At 39.8% G+C, this 20,609-nt stretch overlaps 2 protein-coding genes across 2 annotated transcripts in view; both read right to left on the bottom strand.

The window, feature by feature from the left end:
* Positions 1-858: 858 nt before the first annotated feature.
* On the bottom strand, positions 859-1,926 carry LOC123962975 (histone H2AX). Its single transcript, XM_046039489.1, has one exon. The coding sequence runs from the start codon at positions 1,843-1,845 to the stop codon at positions 1,417-1,419; it is 429 nt and encodes a 142-aa protein (XP_045895445.1). The 5' UTR covers positions 1,846-1,926; the 3' UTR covers positions 859-1,416.
* A 940-nt stretch (positions 1,927-2,866) lies between these two features.
* c2cd2l (c2cd2 like) overlaps positions 2,867-20,609 on the bottom strand; it is a 24,260-nt gene continuing 6,517 nt past the window's right edge. Inside the window, exons 3-15 of the mRNA XM_046039488.1 lie at positions 10,646-10,741; positions 10,281-10,400; positions 9,470-9,580; positions 8,732-8,845; positions 8,480-8,579; positions 8,266-8,392; positions 7,665-7,729; positions 7,287-7,408; positions 6,565-6,736; positions 6,367-6,459; positions 5,902-6,035; positions 5,152-5,365; positions 2,867-4,576 (exon numbers count right to left, since the gene is read on the bottom strand). Of these exons, the coding sequence (XP_045895444.1) occupies positions 4,326-4,576; positions 5,152-5,365; positions 5,902-6,035; positions 6,367-6,459; positions 6,565-6,736; positions 7,287-7,408; positions 7,665-7,729; positions 8,266-8,392; positions 8,480-8,579; positions 8,732-8,845; positions 9,470-9,580; positions 10,281-10,400; positions 10,646-10,741 (1,719 nt within the window). The 3' untranslated portion in view covers positions 2,867-4,325. The remainder of the gene's footprint in view (positions 4,577-5,151; positions 5,366-5,901; positions 6,036-6,366; positions 6,460-6,564; positions 6,737-7,286; positions 7,409-7,664; positions 7,730-8,265; positions 8,393-8,479; positions 8,580-8,731; positions 8,846-9,469; positions 9,581-10,280; positions 10,401-10,645; positions 10,742-20,609) is intronic.

The following is a 20,609-nucleotide window of genomic DNA, read 5'->3' as shown; positions in this document are numbered from 1 at the left end:
ACACTAATTGACATCTTACATTATGAGAGCCAGGTGTCTGTTGCATTTTAGTGAATCTTAATGCACTACTAAATATGACTTGCATTATGTACTTTATCCAAATGCTGCAGGCTTGAAAAAATGTACTGCCTAATTCCTAGCACATGTCCTTTACATTTTGATGATGGAATAAGAGAACATTACTTAGGATTAAATTAATTCACAACGGAATGTCTTTTGCATTAGGCTCTTATGTATTTGATCTTATCACTACACTCACGCTGGTAAACTGGCTGCAGCTGTTTGTTGCTCTAAATGCAAAAAAGGAAGCACCTGAAGCTTCTAGCTGAAAGAACCGTTATTGTGATGTAGGCAGTAAGCACACAGATGCACAACACTATTTAGGGCATGTTTACCTGAAGGCAGCTGCTTCCACATAAAATCCCAGAGACCGTGTACAAACAACTTGCCTAACTCTATAACTGGGTTTATGCCTCAACAACTGCCAGTTTAAGGTACACTCACTAAACCTAATGCAGTATAATACAATAGTGCTGGAATAAGCACTCTTCATAAAAGGCCATGCTCATTTCTTGGTAAATTTATTTTAGCGGTTTTGATTTTCGGTGATGATTTTCTTTTGGAGGCTGTAGTTTGCGATTTTTGTGTTTAGTAAGGCTTAACTGATGCTAACAAAATAGATAACCTTGAAGTTAGTCTTTGTTAAATTAGAGATAAGTCTTAGCTTTAGCTAGGTACGCTATTAAACTGGGTTGAGTATGTATCCAGGAGTAACGTTATTGTTTGGACTGCAGAGACTAAACTCTTACTATAACGTTACTTTTAAGCAGAATTTAAACCGCAATGCGTTTAGCGCCATGCATTCAACAACCTTTTCACGTTTATTTCAATGAATGGGAAATACTCAAGCACCATGTTGCACACAAGCTGCACAGTCATGCTAGAAAGAGCCAGATTAACAGGACCCTGCAGATGTGGTCCAGGCATGGTGGTCAGCCATGATACATTCCTTTACCTGCAATGGCCTGCTGAATGAGTAACACTAGCATATCATTCACAGCAAACCTAGCTTTTATATAAGCCTTAACTCACATAGAACCAGGACGCTAACGTCAATTCATAGTCTTAAGTGTTAGTAAACACTGAAAAGGTTAAATACAGCTGTTAACCACATCTAACTCGCCAGCGTTAGCCAACTTTCTTCACATGTTTAGCTAGTAACGTTAGCTTCAGTTCGCCTAACAACTGGACAAACGGCGAGGACTACTTATTTTATTTTATTTTTTTAAAAAAGCGTTTATTAAATAAAAATGCGAAAACTGAAACAGGACAGCAATAGATAGGTAATGTTGCTCTTTCATTGAAGAGTGGGTGGCCCTTAAAAGGGCCTTTGGGGTTATGTTATTAGCCAGCAGGCTAATACTCTTGAGACTGAGAGGAGGCCTTCTTTCCCGCCTTGCCGGAGCTGGGTGCAGACTGTCCGGTCTTCTTGGGCAGCAGGACGGCCTGGATGTTGGGCAGGACGCCGCCCTGGGCGATGGTCACTCCGCCGAGTAGTTTGTTCAACTCCTCGTCGTTGCGTACAGCCAGCTGAAGATGGCGAGGGATGATACGGGTCTTCTTGTTGTCCCTGGCGGCGTTGCCGGCCAACTCCAGGATCTCAGCGGTGAGGTACTCCAGGACAGCGGCCAGGTACACTGGAGCTCCGGCGCCAACCCTCTCAGCGTAGTTACCCTTACGGAGGAGACGGTGGACACGGCCGACGGGGAACTGCAGCCCGGCGCGGGAGCTACGAGTCTTGGCCTTGGCGCGGGCCTTTGCTCCGGTTTTGCCTCTTCCAGACATTGTAGGTTATCGAATTTATCTTCCAAACAAATACCGCAATCGTAGATATGTAAGGACTAAGGAAGAAGACGCGACACGACCTGGATATAAACCTCTGCTTTGGCCCGCCCCAAGAGGCGTTTGGCTTTTGGAATGAAAATAGCCAAGTATGATTGGCTTTGAGAGGGCAAAGGGGACAGGAAGTCAGTGGCTATTGGTGTAACTGCTCGGGTGATAAACCAATCACGTTGTGCCCTACAGGAGGGATAAAGGCGATTGGCTGCTGTTTTTCTTGCTTGTTGTGAGTGGGTGATATGTAAAGAGGCGGACATAGAGGACCAACCGTGTGTCTTCCCTCCAGCTTCAAGTTTTTGGCGCTTTAGTTGTAAATTATGCAGCAAAAGTAAAGCAAATCTAATGCAGAATGTATGAACATTTGTGGTGCATATCAGTTTATCGGTAAACTCGTGTCTATTAAATCTATTATCAGATCATTTAAACGGTCTGTATAGCTGGTATGTGAGAATAATGTAACGCTGGAAAGTTCCACACTTAAAAAGATAAGTAGATGAGTGTTGAGCAGATTCAAAGCAGATACATGTGTAAGAAGTCATTTTACTGAGACAATGACAATGTAGGCTCCTTTAAACCTAAGTAGCTATATACATTTTTGCATTTATGCCATAAAACAAAGGGCCTTAGGGTTACCTCCTAAAAAAATAATTCATGGTCAGGCACAGGGTAAGTGATGCTTCAAAAATAATTTATTTGCAATAAATTAAACATTTCAAATATAACAGAAATCACACATATCTTAAATTCTGCAGATGCTTTCTTTTTCACATTCCACACACAGACACATATATATATATATATATATATATATATATATATATATAAATAATGCCTTTGGACATTGAAGAAGTGGCTTTGTTAATTTCTTCAGTATTATGAACTGGTTATCATTTAAAGCACATGGTGACTCCTGCTCTGTGATCCCATTTAATAGATATCCTTTTATTGATGCAAACAAACCTGAACATTAAATCAAAATCTTTTATTCTGGTGTTCTGAGTCTCATAAGTAATGCAGTAATTTAAAATATTGTTCCTTTTTTTCTGACACAAACATCCAAAAATGTATGTACACCTTTACACACCAGTTCTATTTGCCTTTGAAGGATGCAACAGGTTTCCTCATATCTCACCTTGTCGTAAACTTTGACAATCCTGTCCTTCCCAGTGCCTCAGCAGAGCATCTCTGAACACACCATGAGACCTCCAAGTTCTATTTTTGTTCATGTGAAACTTGAATTTAAGTGAAATACATTATGATAAGGTTTCTAAATGTTAATACAGGAGAGGTTTTGCTATGTTTAGTTTATGATCATGATCTGGTCACCATGTCAGCATTTCTTGCAAAGCATTTTGCCTTCAACCCCTGTGAGGCATTTTGCGCAGTATATGCAATTGTACTGCAGTTACAAAGTCCATATGAGCATCGACTGAAGTCTTTATAATGTGTTCAGATGCCCATTTGACTTAACTGAGTCAACAGGAGCCACAAGAAGAGCAGGAAATTATCATGTTGGTTTATTTTACTGACAGAAAAATGTCAGAATTTAAAATGTTTAAACTCGGCTTGAAGAGTCTGCCAGAGATCCTGACTGGCTGAAGTTTCAAAAGCAAACTGAAATGCCTTATGATATTCCACAAGTTGTACTTTATGAAATAAAAAACACAATAAATATTTTATCTTTTCTACTTCTTATATAAGAGATAACACTGAACACCATTTTAAAACCAATGTACCAAGCAATTGTGAATGAACATTACAGCTAGATTAAGACTGTTTTTTGTTCACTTACTTATGTATTTAAAATTACATTTGTATGGGGGAAAAAAAACACACAGTAATGTCTCTATTTTACAATGTAATGCAGCTATGATGACTTGTTTTTGGGGGATAAAATAAATAGCACTTGTGTCATGAGAACCACTTAATAATAAATTACCTTTATACAACCCAGGAATTTTACATGTGCTGTTAAAAAGAAAGTCCCAAGTGCAACCAATAGCAGCACACTGCCATTTTATATATTAAATAGTGGAAGAGCATCTCCAACATCAGTGACAATAAAACACTCCCATTATAGTTTGTGTGCAAACAGGGCACAAGACATTTCATTGTAACCATTAGCATCTCATCACCAAGCAGCAGATTTCTCCTCGAACAAAACAGATTTCATTATCACATTTTAACTTCAGTGTTGTGATTAAACATGACTTCTGTCCTGAAGGTGCAATAATGTCTCTCCAGAGGAAAGCCCTCCCAGAGGTCTCCTCCTTTCAACACGTACAGACGACAACCCGCCTGGGGTGTTCAGCCTGTCAAAGACAGGACTCTTGCAAGCTTTAGTTGTTCTTCTGACAGTAACAGAGGCCTTTTAGAACAATCCTGTTCAAGTCAGCATGAGTCATGTCCTACGCTAACAATGATAATCAGTTATCCAGTGAGCTCGACCCTCCGTTGGTAGCAGTGGCTTTGCCTTTTGATTTGCCCGATGAGCGGAAAGAGAAGCGTTTGATGAGACGTCGGGAGAAGCTGGCAGACTTTTTGCGGCTGCTGGTTGCGGCAGCAGCAAAGTTATTGCCCATGTTGGAGATGTCCTCATGGGATTGGCTGTGGCAGGACTCCTTTTCTCGATGTCTTCTGCGGAATAACAGCTTCGACCCACTCTGTAGAAAACCCACTAGAGGAAGCAGACAGAATGCATTACTGTAGGTGGTAATCCATAACTGAAGTACTGGGAACACAAACACTTAAAAAACACTAACCAATCACCCAACTACTACTATGAGTTTTCTAAATGAATTTACTGATTTCACGAGATAGCACCATTAACGTTATTCATTCAAAACCACTATGGTCTGGTTGGGTGTATGCTGCAGCATTGCCTCCAGAGGGCAGTAGCAGGACTTTACAGTCATGTTATTTGGCCTGTAAATCAGTCATTGCTCTATTTTTGATATTTATAGTTTTGATATTATGTAAGGATAATAGGCTATAGATTTGTTTGCATGTGAACTATACTGTACTATACTGTTTAATAAAATATCAGCGAATTGTGAAAATGTCTAAATCTATTCTTTAATTTATCTTTTAATGACAAGAGAAATGGCAACAACATGCAATCCAACTGAACTGCTGAGTATTGTGTTTACAATAAGCATAAGACATTACTGATTAACATTCGTGGAAACTGGGCCTCTGCCTTTGCTGCTTTTAGTGCACAGACCAAGAAGCAAGGTATGACGACTGTGTTACCTTTATGGTCCTTGAGGCTGCGGGTTTCCAAGGCACCAGTGGAACCAGTATCTGACTCCACATCGTCCACAGATGGACGCTCCGACACGTCGGAGGGTGTGGTTTCATCTGGGTCCTGGTGATGCCCCGCCCCGTAATGGTTGCCATGCATGGCTGCATCCATGGCTGCAGCGTAGCCGCTCGATAACACACAGTCATCTTCGGAGAGCGGAACCTGAAGAGTGTTAGATACTGAATCAAATTATGTCCTTTTAAAAATGTTAGCAAGATTAATTAAATGCTTATATTGAATACAGGAAGAGAAGTGGAAGTGTAACTACTTATCTAAAATTGCTGCTTAAGATGAAAACTAAATGTTATGACTATGATTTTAAAATATATACCTGCACATCACTGTGAATTTAGTTTCAGGTTTCATGTGCAGCCTCTTGCACTGAATACATTTTTACAGGCTTTCAGGTCATATCAGGTCAGAAGATTCTGTCATAATGTGATCTAATGTGAGGCTGTGACTGTCGACTAAATTTAGATCAAACTCATTTTGCCTGGCCCCACGTCATTGTATTTTAGTGAAGTTAGGTAAATCATCAAAAAAACAAGATCCAAGGTAGATTTATTTATCATTTTACAACACAGGGTTGTATAATGAGTTTGTAGTACAAACATTATAAGTGCCCAAATACCGAAAATTAGGTTATCAAAACAAAACAGTTGCACTTGCAACATTGGACACAGTTTCTATTCTCTGACCTTTGACACACCCGAGATGATCAGTGTGCTCCTTTTTGTTGGCGTCTTGCGAGCTACTTTGGACGCCGACTCTGTCAGCTGCCGAATGGCCGTCTCTGCAACAGGATCCAGGCCATTAGAGAGGCGGCTGCTCTCTGACAAAGAAAACACAAATATATCAATCAGCATTTTACCATAGAAATATACAAAAGAGAAACCATACATAATGTTACATTTGTCAAACATTGTCTATTGCATTTGTCAGACTTTTTTTGTACTTTGCTTAAGAAAGTAGTTTCCCTGTGTAAAGCTGTTGAAAAACTACATTAATGTTTTTGAACAGGAGTACCTGCACAGAGAGGGTTCGTGATGTGTACTGAGAAGTGCATTACTCTCATCTCGTGTTACACTGCAGCTTGCTGCGTATCCTACTTTGCATCTGTTATGTAAAGCCGTGTCTGAGTGGCCTTTAAGTCTAGGACTCACTGCAGGGGTTGGGGCTGCCTCTGCCATCTGACAGGATGGTGGGTTTCTTCTCTGTCAACTCCACTTTGGACGGCGAACGCAAAGGGGAATCACCTGAATGGCATCACAACTATTTTATGGCATTGTTAACATTACCACAACATGCTTCTATCTCTTGTTGTACACCTACTCTGGCACAATGTAACTCTGTAAATGTACCTGGACTGCGTTCCAGTTTAAGTCGAGACTGGACGGTCGTCACAGTGGTGACGATGGTTCCATCTGGCATGATGGTTCGGTCCACATCGACTTTCTTGGTGGGGGTGAGTGAGGAACGAAGTGACAAAGCATTGTGGGCGCTGCGAGGCTCCTCTGTTTCCACATAAAGCAGCTGGAGGAGTCAAATAAACAATAAATGAACTTTTCATTTAGCAAATCAAATGTGAAGATGGGATTGGGTACTTCATTAAAATTGTGCACTTTATTAAAGAGGTGGCCACTTTATTTAAACTGACATGTGGACCTGCGGGGAAAATGTCAGCTGACTAATCAGTGGTAATCAGGTATAGCAGGTTGCAGGAGAGGTATAAGACATGTCACAATGTAGCAATAAGAAATGTTCTCCTCTCCTGTGGAGATAAAGCATATATGAATGCTGTCTGTAAAGACATCTGTAGATTGCAAGAAGGAAAAATGACAACTAGTTGGCTTCGGAAGATGGCTAGAAGAGATCGAAGACAGCTATTACAGGCATGACAATGGACTTTGTTTCTGCTGTTATACAACATTCCCTCTCCTTTTGTTGTGAACCTTTGTTTCACTCCAGCTTGTTTGATGTTAGATAATAAACTGTGATGTAACTGCACCACTTCAAATCATGAGAATCACATTGAGAGAACTTTCCACAATTTTACAGAAACGCAATGCATCTTGTCAGTCACCTCTGCTGTGATGGTCGCATTTGGTGCCAAGCCGAGGCCAGGGCTTACTGACAGTACGTGTTGTCCGGTAGGAACTTTGCACCGGAGGTCCAAGGCGATGGAGGCATGGCCAGGCAGGAATTCTATCCAGATTTAAAACAAAAACAATGGCTTAACATATTTGTACAAACAGCATGAGAGCCATTCTTTAACTGGTCACAATGGGAGCATTTCCTGACATTTTTTACATCCCAAAAAGGCTAACAAAGACTACTTTAGGAGCCTGCCAACAGTGCATTTTCAGTATCCATGATTTTGCTAAAGCAGTCTGAACATTCCTGCTGATCAGGTTTCTGAACAGCGGCCAATAAAGAAAATTGCTATCGAACAGTGCCTTACGTTCCCTTTTGCCGTTCCTCTCCAGAAGTCTCACTCTCAGCTCTTTGGTTTCTAGACCCAGCTCCCTTCAACACACAGAAAACCACTGTGTTAAAATTCAAATAAAATCCCACGATGCAGAACTACATAAATTGGAAAAATGCGACTTCTTTCTGCTGCTAAAAACTTGGCTTCCGATCTTAAGTGACAGTCTATTAATATTAATATTAATAATTACATGAGGAACAAAGTTCAAAAAACAATTGTTAGATATTATTTATTATGAGTATAACCCTCAAAAACACAGCTAATCTGCTTCATCGTGACTGTGTGGGTGTGGAAAAATGTTGCTAAATCGTGGTGCAACATTGGTGCACAGAAGTATGTGACATCACTCACTTTTCCCAACTATGCACCACCTACTTCAGAGAAGAGCAGCAAGATAAAAAATACAGAAATTTGGCATAAAACTAATTTAACGTCAGAAGAAAAGTGTTTGTTTATGTAGGACCCGTAAGAAGCTGACTGTGAAAATATATTTTTCAGGGCTTTTAATGTTGGCATGTATGTCCACAAATAGGACACTGTTAAAGCTGTTTAAACATTACAGATGGTATCTTACAGACTAATTTCTTCACTCCATTCCAGTGAGGCGTTGCCGGGCACAGACAGGAAGCGGGTTGTCCTCTCTGTGGAGGGTTGGTCCAGGCTCAGGACACAGCACAGCTCCCCTGAGCTAGACCCCTGACCTGCAAACACACAGCACCACAGTGAGACCTCGGCAATCAGCAGGAAGCTGGGCGGAAACGATCTGACACAGAGGAAAAATTTCTGACCTTTACTTAAGGTCGCCCTGAGCTGCCGCAGCAGTAGTCGCCTCACCAAGCAACTCTGCGATATAGAGTTCAATCCCACCGATAGATGGTCCATGGGGGCCTGGAAGTGTGCAGAAGGAGGGTTCAACAGCAAAATCAGTTAAAGCACAGGATTTATCATGCATCCAGTCATATTAATTATATAGATTGATTATATTTAAAACAGGTACCAGTTAGTTTGTCTTATTGCTGCAATAAACACGTATTTCTCACCAAAGGACCTGACGCACAAGTCTTGAGGTTGAGGACCATGGCTGGCTGAGTGCTGAACAGAGTATCCTCTATCAGTCCCTTAATCATGTCCAGGTCTGCCTCACCCTCAGTGCCCTGATGAGAAAAAGCAGCAAGTGATTCCTCTCTAATGATAAACATACGTATATGTGTTGTAGCAGTGGTGGTCAGCAAATTGAACTATAGACACCAGCTGGGGCTTTTAATAGATTTCTAGGCCTAATATAATCTTACTCAAACAAACAAATAGGAGAAATTACTTACTGTTGCTTTAATTTAAGAGCCATTTAGTTTGTTTAGAAAGGTTTGCAGCTTTGGGGGATTTAACCAATCCCAAAATTTCATACTTACATTTCGGCTGACTACAAAATATAAATTCTAGACTTTAAGATTCTTGTTGTCCGATTCAGTGGGTATCCCTGAGAGTTGTTTAAAAAGGCAGTAAATGGCATGAGTATTTATGAAACGATATTCAAGAACAGCCTTTCCTTCATGACTCAGTGAGTTTAATGGGGTGGAAATTTACATATTTACTGAGATTTATGCACACAATTTGACAGAAAGTTTGGGCACAGTCTCAGAAAAACTTGCATTATGTGCGTTTCCTTTTTTGAACAACGCAACCTTTAATTTTCTCTAAACAGTCTCAGGACTGAGGCCACTGCTGACTACACAAGGCGGACATATCATATTAGCGCTATCAATATCAGATGTTCTCACCTGTGTCTGCAGCTTGCGTGGAGACACTGTCAGAATAAATGAAGGCTGCTTGGAAAGAGTCCAGGACATCATCAGACCCTCGCCCTCCACCTCCTCCAGACACGCCACCACCTGATGGAGACAGACAGGGGGAGTCAGAAAACGAGTTTAACATAGATGCAGTTACCAGGCATGCAGTTACAATAGATTATAGCAGTAATATAGTATGGTATCTATGTATAGTGTAGTATTTTCTCATTAATAAATAGTTAACACACTATTTTACCTATTTTACCATTTTGATAATTTACTATAAGGCCTCTTCCTAGACAACTGTCAGCCTCTGCTAGCTTCTACAATACATTTTACTTTATAAAACACCAGGTAATATTTGGCAGGAAAACAGTAAGTTTATTTTATGATACATAACATGTGGAGGACACTTTAGGTGCAACAATAAATGTTTCTCATTATGCTAGATGTTGGAAGAACTGAAATGCAACTCCAACATGATTCTCCTCTTAAAGAAAGAGAGAAAACAAACACCACTGAGACAGGAAGACGCAAGAGGATTTATGGGAAAATGGGTTCTTAGTTCTGATAAATACATGTTATTGAAATAAGACAGAAGCTATTGATTGTCATTACTAGTAAAATAGATTCCACATTTAATGATAATGACGGTGACGGCAGGATTACATGTAATTCTTTGAGTAAATTTTATACATTTGAATAACAATGCAAATGATGTTCTGGCATTCTCATTTGTTTAAGTGGGCTTGACCTCAAATGTGCAAATTTGCAAAAAACAAAATCCAGGTGGCTTTCGTACCTTTGCCGCCATAGGTGCTATAGTGATCTGATAGGTGTCCATGGAAACGGCAGCGTGTGACTGCTGAGTGACTGTCACAGGAAATATCAGTGTATCCACCCAACAATTGCAGTGTAAAACCTGTAAAACAAGAAGAGGTTGACCAAGGACAATACTGAAATGGGAGATAACCTTCTCTTTGCCTGTTAAAATCCACATGTCTTCATCTGCATCTTACTTGACTTGACACAGTCCAGGAATTTCTGTCTTGTATTGCTCCATTAAATTTAAAAAACTTTCCAGGGTGTTTAGCAAAAGGTGTCTGCTTTAATAGTTAATCCCAGTACTTGTTACTTGTAATGAGCATGACTACAACGGTTGCTTACCATTCGGTGTTCCGATTGGTCAGTGCAGGTCACACTATCTATTGCAGAGGCAGCAGTTAATTGGAGGTTGCTGTCAAAAGTGATCTGGATGGAGCTCTGGGGGAGACAGGAGGAGAACAAACGTCCTAAATATTGCATAAGAGAGAGAGGAGAGACACCTGGGCATGACATAAAACATTTTGTACTGCAGTGATACAGCCTTTAATGCAGCTGGTTAGCAGTTAATCACAGTCCGTCTGGGTCTTTAGTACTAATTTTAGGTCAGTTATTAAATGAAAATGTTGCTGTATCATTTTGACTAAAACGCAAATTAACCAGGGCGTTTGAATTTTAAGCATGTCTGGTATCAGATGTTAAAGAACTTCATTGATCTTTGCTCAGAGTGATTGGATGATCACTCACACATGGTACAGATTACACCATTCGGATGCTAATCATAATATGTAATCCTTAAAAAAAAAACATTGCTGTTTGGGTACTATCCTTGTACAGCAACCTCACAATCTTTATAGAAAGAGAAATGTTCCTTTATAATAATAATAATAATAATCCTTATTTGTAGAGCACTTTTCAAAAACAAGTTACAAAGTGCTTTAACAAGTGTAAAGAATAATACAAAAAAGATAAGAGCATGAAAATTTAATATAAAATTAGTAAAATACAATAAAATAAAAGGGATAAAATAAGATAAGTCAAATAAGATCGGGAAAAGCTCTCCTATAAAAGTATGTTTTAGGCAAGTTTTGTGATAGAGTCAAGAATATTAATGTGTGGTTAATTCCCCATGCCAAAGGTTCAGCATTACAAGATGACACTGTTAAGTCTGATGCTTAAAATGTACATGTACATGAACCCTAATGAGCAAATGTGTAAAGACGCTGTTGCCAACAAACATGAGATTATTATATTTAAGATGTTTGGCTAATGCACAAGTGCGTCCAGTCCCGGCAGCTCTGTGGACTATCAAGACTGCATCACTCAATGTTTAGTGATGCTTACAGCAAGGCAGCTTTTACTGTACAAGTGTTGGACTCCGACACCCCTAACAAGGGGAATTAGTAAGAAAGGATTCACCAGAACTGTGGCAACACCAGTGGCCTACTATCACTGTGTGCATGTGCCAGAGGATCTGTTTCAATAGACGGCTTTAACTGGCTCAGGAGATGCAAGTGAGACACACAACACAAATCCCCTATTGTCAGGGCATATGTTCCTCTAGGTCTAAGTCCAATCTCTATCAAACACAACAGTGGAGGCAGGGCAGAGGTGGGAGGATGATATAACAAAGTTTGTGGTGTGTGTATGTGTCAGTGTTCCAGCCAGGAGGGCAGGAAGCCAAGTGCTATGCTGCAAGCTTACGTATGTTCCCTGGACCATCACTGCAGTCACATGACTACAGCGTACAACCGGCTGTGTTTATTTCGTTTGGCTGGAGCCTCTAAAACTGCACGGTCACCCAACCGTTCATCACACCCAAAGTGCAGAACAAATATGATGTGATGCATTTCAGTCTGTGAGGGCTTTAGATAAATCCATTAATTGCATGGTTCTGATTGTGTGTCGCTCGTAGATGTGCATTACTAAAGGTTTGCGTCACTGCAGTCAAACACCACTGGCATCTGCTTGCAATTAGGCTAATTAGAGTCAGTACAATGACGTCACCCGGTGCTCCTAAATGTGAGTGTGTTTTTTTTCGGTAACCCACATTCGGCAAATATGAGTATGATAAGAACAAAACAGAATTCCATTTTTAGATTTCTTTTTGCCTTCATAAAGACATCTGATAGTGTTGATATAGACAAGAAATATGGGAAGAGAGAGTGGGGTATGACTGGGGAGATTATATATATATATATATACACATATACACACACACACACACACACACACACAGTGTGTATATATATATTCTTTTTTATATAATGTGTCTATGCAATGCCCCTGGCTGGCATCAAACCAGGGATGCTGCGCCAACGTGGCATGCGTCTTAACCATTAGGCCACCAGATGCCCCCCAGACCTAAATTTATAACAAGTCAGTGCATTTATGTCATCACTTATGTTTTTATGTCAAACATGCTAAATCTATGACGAAAAGAAATTGACAACTTTATATTTTTGCAAATTCCTTTAGGACACAGCAGCACAGCCTTGCCAATATTGGTCAATCAAAATCTTTCATGCCTGAGAGAAGGTTAGGTCATAAGCAGAGGTGGGCAATGTACACAACTCCAGTACTTGAGTCAAAGTATTCCTTGTCAAATATTACTCCAATACAAGTGAAAGTTGTTCAGTCACATTTCTTAAAGTACTGGAGTACATAGGAGTAGTTCACTGTTTTTTTCTCCTGTGATATAATAAAGGCAAAGGTTCCTTTGCGGCCTCTGCGCTCGTCCAACGAACACCATCTGGCTCTGACATCCCTACACACAAGGCAATCTCAGTCCCGACCGTCCTCATTTGTGACACCGCAATGGTAAAACGAGCTACCACGTGCCATCAGAGAAGGGGAGTCCCTCTCCAACTTCAAGAAGCTCTTGAAAACTCATCTCTTCCACACTTTCTCTTATAACACCCCTAACGCCTAAGAGGCACCTTCTTCTTCTCCTTCTTCCTTACAACTCACTTGTCTTGATTTTACAATTTGTTAACTCTTATTACTTCGCCTATGTAGCCATCCCATTGATACCTTAAGCATTAATAGCTCTTACTAGTCTTATTGCTACTCATGCTTAGTATCTATTGTTAACCGTGGATCTCTTGCTTTACTGATGTTTGTACGTTATTTCTCAAATGTAAGTCACTTTGAATAAAAGTGTCGGCTAAATGAATATATTTAAATGTAAATGAACAAACAATTAATTCTCAAGTACAGATACCTGAAAAATTTACGTAAGTACAATCCTCAAGTAAATGTACTTCGTTACTGTCTACCCCTGGTCATTGCGCGCTGCTCATGCACCCGGAGCACAGCACGTTTTTGCAGCAGTGCTCTGAATGCCTCGAGCAGAAAAGCACCTGACGTTATTTATGTCCGTGAAATGGTATATGGTTGGATCATTTCAATCTAAAGTGGTCCTATGTTTTTGGTTTTATATTCCTTCAAAGGGAGTTTACTTGCATCTTAGGTAATATAGCCATCTGGTGCTCTGCAGTGTTGTGTACCCTCCTGGCAGAGGCTACAGAGCTCATGTCATGTCATGGAGAGGGCAAAACTAGTAGCATAACCACAGATTTGTCCTTGTGAACCACCACTGTTCAACTGAATGTGTATGTGGAGGGTATTTCTGGAAAAGAGACAGTTCCTGAGGACATCCATGGTGTCACTTCAGGTTTGTCAGCGTCACCCCCTTTGGGTCCGGCTGGCTGAACGCATCTGAAAAGCATGTGGGTCAACCAGAAATATACTCTCCCTGTGGCTTTTGTTGACCCTCATCTTCATTTCTTGCCTTTTCTTTGTGTAGTATGTATCTGAGGTTCAGGCTACAAAAAGATACACACTTTGTGGTAGAGAATGTTTTACTTAGAAAACCATACATCTAACAATAATGCTTTGCAATAGTGTGAAAGGAAACATACTGGTCTGATAACTTGGAATGACAAAGTAAAGTTCTGTTTTTACCCTCTGCTAGCAGTGTGGCATTGTTTGTTAGCAATGCTAGCATGCTAACTTGCTAAACTAAAATGGTGTACATGGCAAACATTACCTGCTAAATACCAGCATGTTTGCATTGTCATTGTGAGCATATTGGCATGTTGATTAGGGCTGGGCAATATGGCCAAAATGTTATCGCAATAAAAAATTAATATCATTCCATGTCAATAATTATCATTTCAATTATTACTTTTAAAAGGCAGATTTTTATTCCTGAGTACTCCTGAGTGAAAGAAACCAGATGGTTAAATGCAATTAAACTATTCTTTATGGTCAGAACATGACAAACACTCGCCAGTGGATCACTGAACAAGTCTATGGTAGAACATTCAAAACAATTATGATCAAATCTTTTTTCAACATATATGCATGAGTAAAATTAAGTAAATTCTTTTCAGTCCCTTTCCTCAACAAAATAAATATCTTAATAAAAAAATTAAGTGCTAATTCATTCGTGGTTCAAATGAATTCAATACATTTGACCATTTTTAACATGTTTTATATTGTTGTTGAGAGAAATTATATTGCGATAAGTATCGTGTTTTTTTATTGCCAAGCCCTAATGCTGATGTTAGCATTTAGCCTTTCAGCACCACCAGAATATATGCTCTTGTTTTAATGTAGACTGCTGCTCATGCATTGCTGGATTTAAATAGATTTTGAGTGGCCTTGTGAATTTCAATTGATTTTATATTTTCAATTTGATATTTATTTCAGTGTCTTGTAGCCTGGCATCTCCTTATCAATGCGCGCAGACGAAAATGCCTCTGGATGCAATTGGAAAGACCCACAACCAATAGGTGCAATGAAACGTGTGACACATGTCACGGGTGGTGCTTGATCTGTTTTCAAGCACAAAAAAAAGACAGCATTTGCAGTAACATAATCTTGATTCATATTTGATCAGCACTGCTGAACAGTTTGATCTGAGTTTTGTGAGCCTGGTGCATTGTGCTGGATGGACTTGACCAGATCCAGGACAGGTGGAAATCTGTCTCAATGGAAGGGGGGCCAGAAGTATCTGCCAGAACAATTCGTCTGGTTCCCGGGCAAGAGCTTTTTGAGAACACGTACAAAAATTACTAAAAGTAATTTGTCAAATACATTACATTAATGGATGGAACAAGACTGCAATGTCATGGTTGTCGTGTGTGCAGGCAGGAACAGGTTTCAGGTATAACACAAGAGATGGACAGTATAACACAAGAGATGGACCTAAAACACAAATTAAATAACAGATACCGAACAGTCCAATGACAAAACTCACAGAGACCTAAACTAAACAGGAACGATCAGACATCTATATAATTCTATATAAAATTAGAATAATGCATAATATGTTTCCATTTTAAATGCTGAGTCCAAGGAGCAGTCAAATTGTAAAAATTAAAGTCAATTTTGGTTGAGTAAAGTAAAACTGGCTGGTGAATTAGAATTCATCAGCGGCTGTGACTGAGGTTAGGTTCCTGCACTATCATAGCAAATTAGCGTTGAGTGCTTAACATCCCCTGTCGTTACAAAGAAATCTACTTGAGCATAATCACAAGGCATTAATCATCTACTGGCTGCTCACAGTCCAAGAGGGAGGAAGTGAACTGCCGCTCTAACTAATCACCAGGCTCTACAATTGCAGATCTTGAATGGACCGGGAGCCCCCTTCCCTTCAGATGCACACGCGTATGCTCTATTAGTCCTCCTCTACCACCCACTGAAACCAGTGACAATAACTTGACATCATGTGTCAGCTGCAGATGCACACACAGTCTGACGATGCTATTATGATCTTCAGGTCTGAAGAGACCAACCAGTCCAGTGCTTCAAGCCTCCTGCACAAACTAATCCAGCCAGAGACATCTGAATAGATCCATTTCAAGTCCTTTTGCCAAGGCAAGATTATATCCAGAGGCTTTCGCAGTAATACTCCAGCAGACAGACATTTTCTCTGGATAAACAACTGAGTCATGAAACAGGTTGCATCACGGGATTACTGTGTAAAGGTGCAGGAGGTGCTTTTTATGTAGCTGAACTGGGTCTTTGATTTCTCTGTTGAACCTGCTCATGTTTAAAGTGGAACCATAGTGTACAAACCTTGCTTATGGCTTCACTGTAAGTGCACTACACCTGTTTATGGGTTTACAAGTAAATCTAGTCAACTGGTAACTCCATGGAAATCACCATTATTTAACCTAACATGCGGGGTGTCACATACATGTGTTTGCAGCAAGAGGACATCCTTCTGTTGATATCACCAGCTGCGATGAAGCCAAATCCCTGGATTACAGGGACACAGAAAGATTGTGTGTGGGCGGGCTCTTCTTAGCAACCCCAAGAAGTCATCATCATAAGACCACTAGTGGTAGACTTAATGCAGGTTCAAACAGAGAGAAAATTAAGATGAAAATACAAATCACTTGACTATATATCTTCAAAGAAGAAGCTAAATGTAGCACTAACATTGTGTCTCTTGTCTCTACTAACACGGCTTTAAACCCAAACAATGATGCTTAAGCCTGTACCTTTTGCAACTGTTTACTATATTTATGTAACAACCCCCACTGTCCCTGTCAGGATTCAGCCCCCTGAAGCATTTTCTGAGTCTCATCTTGTTGTTTTGAATAGTGAACTTCAGGGGCCAGGGTCAGGTCTCCACTCAGGGTCTCCCTTCGCTACAAGGACACAACATTTTGACGACACTCAAAATTAGCGAGACAGCATGGGCTGTTCTATAAGCTTGTTTGCATGGTACCACTTGAGCATTGGAGGGTTTCTGGCTTATGTCACTTTCTGCTGCAGGGAATAGAATATGGACAAGTGCTGCCAAACCAGACTTGTGAAATGAATGTTATTCAAAACAGTGACCCACTGACATTTATGAAATGTTAATGAGATTGATAGAAATTGCTAATAACAGCCCTGCTTTCTGAGGCTTAATAGCTCTGTAATTACTGACAGACTCTCAAGCACTTTTTGGCTTGTGACGATTTTTTTCCTACCTGACGATGGTAAATGGAAATGGTCTGTTTGCTGCTGAAATATCTATAATCCCATATTGCTATGAACAGCTACACTCACTGTGTGACTGGAATACAATGGCATGTGTCATTCGTGTAGAAAACACAGGACCTGAAATGAATATCAGGTTTCACAATGATCCTAAGAGCGACCCAGTCTTAAAAAGCATTACATGATAGGCTACACCATCTTGGTAGTGTGGCCACATCATTTGTTAATAAAGACTCAGTTGTCCACAGATGCTGCAGGCAAATTGGTAAACTTAGCCCTAGCAAGACTTACTTCATGATAATACTTTTCACCGCAGTTCTCATAGGAGCTAAAGCACTGAAGAGGTTATGATGATGCTCTTATATGATAATTTCAAGGTGGAGCAAGTCAGCCATTCACAATAGACGGAGGCTGCGTTCAGACAGAAAATATCTCTGTCTGCGATAAAAAGAAAATTCAAAAGAAATACAAGGTTGTGTATTTGTGTGGGTACAATCCTACAGATAATGGTGAGAAAATGAAATAAAAGCCAGAAAGTCCTTGAGTATTACATCCTTCACGGTCTGGTCTTTGAGGCAGATGTCAGATGTCTTACATCAGCATTGTCCTAAACAATAAAAAGCCAGGGAGTGACATCACGTGACATTGAAGAGGTAAATGATATGGATAAAATATATCATGATATAATACATTTTCTGAATGTATTACAATCTATTTATTTTTGTAAAAAGCATATAAAAATCCAATATGGCCATGAAACTCATTGATTTACAACATTGCCTACAATGGCCTAATACTTCCAGAGATGGGTAAGACATATAAACGTGTGATGGAAATACATTTATATCTGATGAATTCATCTAGCTTTTCTGCAGAAATGAATCTTTACTTTATTCAAACAGTTAATTCATTATCAAAATAGTTGTTGATTCATTTTCTATAGAAATTCAACTCTATAAATAATGATTTCATGGGGGACACAGATGGATTTTTTTTTTTACAAATTTTCATGTATAGTGGACATTTTGTAATTACATTTTTCTGCAACAGTCTTCCTATTATCTTAATATTGTCTTATTATTTTGAGTCTCAGAAGATGTTGAGTGTAAGCAAAATGTTATTAGGGAAAAAATCACAACATAAATATATATTATGATTAATAACAGACAATAAAAAAGACAACCTAATGCTTGACCAAACATAATGGGGCCTGCCGAGGAAAGGGTTTTGCTGAACCTTGTTTGTTGCTCCAACTTTTCCATGAGGCCTCATTCAGCTTGCCTTTATTTGGATGATTATCAACAAAATAACTTCAAGACCTCTGTCAGCATCAATCTTAAACGCTGCAGAGGTACTTAGGTTAATGCTATGAAGGATTTGTGTGCTAATCCCCACATGATGACACTGAAGCCGTATCCTCATCGCGCTGCGTTCCTCCAGGGAAGCTCATGTTTTGCCTGATGTAGAAACATAATCATGAAATGCAAGTTAGAGGAGAATGTGAGTCTTCGGGACCATAGTTTGGGCGGTTGCTCTAGTGTCTGCTTTCAAAGTGGCCACAGCAACATGCCTTGCAGGTGGCAGGTGATTACTGTATGTGAGAAGCAAAGAATGTGATGTGCCTCGCGGTGGCCACTTAATACTTGCCACAAACACCCACAGCAGGCTTTTCCAGTCAGGTTTTTAGGAAGGAGGTGAAAAGCCAGAACAAAAGGAGACCCAAGTAACAAAGTAGACAAAATGACAGAGTTGACTGGCTATTCAAACATGTTTAATCTTAATAATGAACACTTACATAAAGAAAGAAATGCTTACTTTCACATTTGATGCATCTGTCTGATTAAAGAATTAAAAGGACATGATGGAGACAGAGCACGTAACCTTTAAGTTACAGGACAAATAAAGTCTACAATCATCAGGACTCCTAAGATTGAGTCCTGTAGATGTATATTTCTTATGTCAGTATCGAAGTTTCATTAACAAACTCGCAAGTGATTTGCATACGCCTCAGACACATTTAGAATAACAGATTGCTCTGCATGCATACACAATGAATAGCAAAGAGATCTGCTAGTCATTGTGATGAGGGTGCTCGGGAAGCTTTGGCTCGCACGCTCAGTTCACAAACTAAACAACACATGGATAGACAGGCCAGGACAGCTTGTCTCCGTTTCCTCCATCGCTGTTGCATTTACCCAGTCTGGAGAATTATCTTATAATAAATATCATATACCTTATCACTGCAGGGTAAAAACCTTGTATCAACTTCCTCTACTGGGGTTTTAAAGCACTGCATAAGCCTAAAGGTCACATAGTCATTATAGATCAAACCCACAGAGAACCATGAAGGCATGAGGTTCTTACGTACAAAAAATATCTCTGGCAACCTCCTTTTGAAAAAATATGAATAACCTCTGAAAGACAGCCTGTGTCATTTCTAAGCCTCACTCATACATTTAGTATTGCAAAGGGCCACTCAAAGTTAAATTATGAATTATATCCCAAGTACAGCAAGGTTGTTTTGTGTTTTAATTTTCATGCGATCACTTGGGAAACGCATTAAACTGACGATCAATAAACACTCCTCACTTTACCAGAGGTTTGCTGCAATGTTGTGGAGTTTCTTGGTAACTGAGAGCATCGAAGGTCGCAATGGATCAACTAATTAGGCCATTGTAAGATAAGTAAGCTGGCACACGCCCATTTACCACCATATATCAAAGAGAAGCAGTTGCAAAGAATCATACTCTGTTCAATGACCGGCACAAAAATGATTAACACTTTGATGAAAACAGATACAGTGGGGGAAAAAAGTATTTGACCCCTTGCTGATTTTGCAGGTTTGCCCACTTACAAAGAATGCAACGATCTATAATTTTAATCATATGTACATTCTAACAGTGAAAGACAGAATCCCAAAGAAAATTCCAGAAAATCACATCATATGAATTTATAAAAATTGATAACCATCTGATGAGGAAAAACAAGTATATGACCCCCTACCAAACAGCAAGTATTCTGGCTCCTACAAGCCAGTTAGTCTTTCTTTAAGACACAGCCCCAATCCCAACCAATTATCTACATCAAATACACCTGCCTCACCTCGTTACCTGTATAAAAGACACCTGTCAACACCCAAACAACCAGCATCCAACATCACCACCATGGGCAAGACCAAAGAGCTTTCTACGGACATCAGGGACAAGATTGTTGATCTGCACAAGGCTGGGATGGGCTACAAGAGAATCGGAAAGCAACTTGGAGAGAAAAGATCAACTGTCGGTGCAGTTATCAGGAAATGGAAGAA

The sequence above is a fragment of the Micropterus dolomieu genome, linkage group LG23 (genome assembly GCF_021292245.1).
Source record: "Micropterus dolomieu isolate WLL.071019.BEF.003 ecotype Adirondacks linkage group LG23, ASM2129224v1, whole genome shotgun sequence".
In the NCBI taxonomy this organism is placed as follows: domain Eukaryota; kingdom Metazoa; phylum Chordata; class Actinopteri; order Centrarchiformes; family Centrarchidae; genus Micropterus; species Micropterus dolomieu.
The sequence above is the reverse complement of the archived record's forward strand: the minus strand, read 5'-3'. Positions and strand labels throughout refer to the sequence as shown.

Coding starts and splice junctions, on each gene's coding strand:
- LOC123962975 (XM_046039489.1), bottom strand. CDS start 1,845: ATGTCTGGAAGAGGCAAAACCGGAGCAAAGGCCCGCGCCAAGGCCAAG.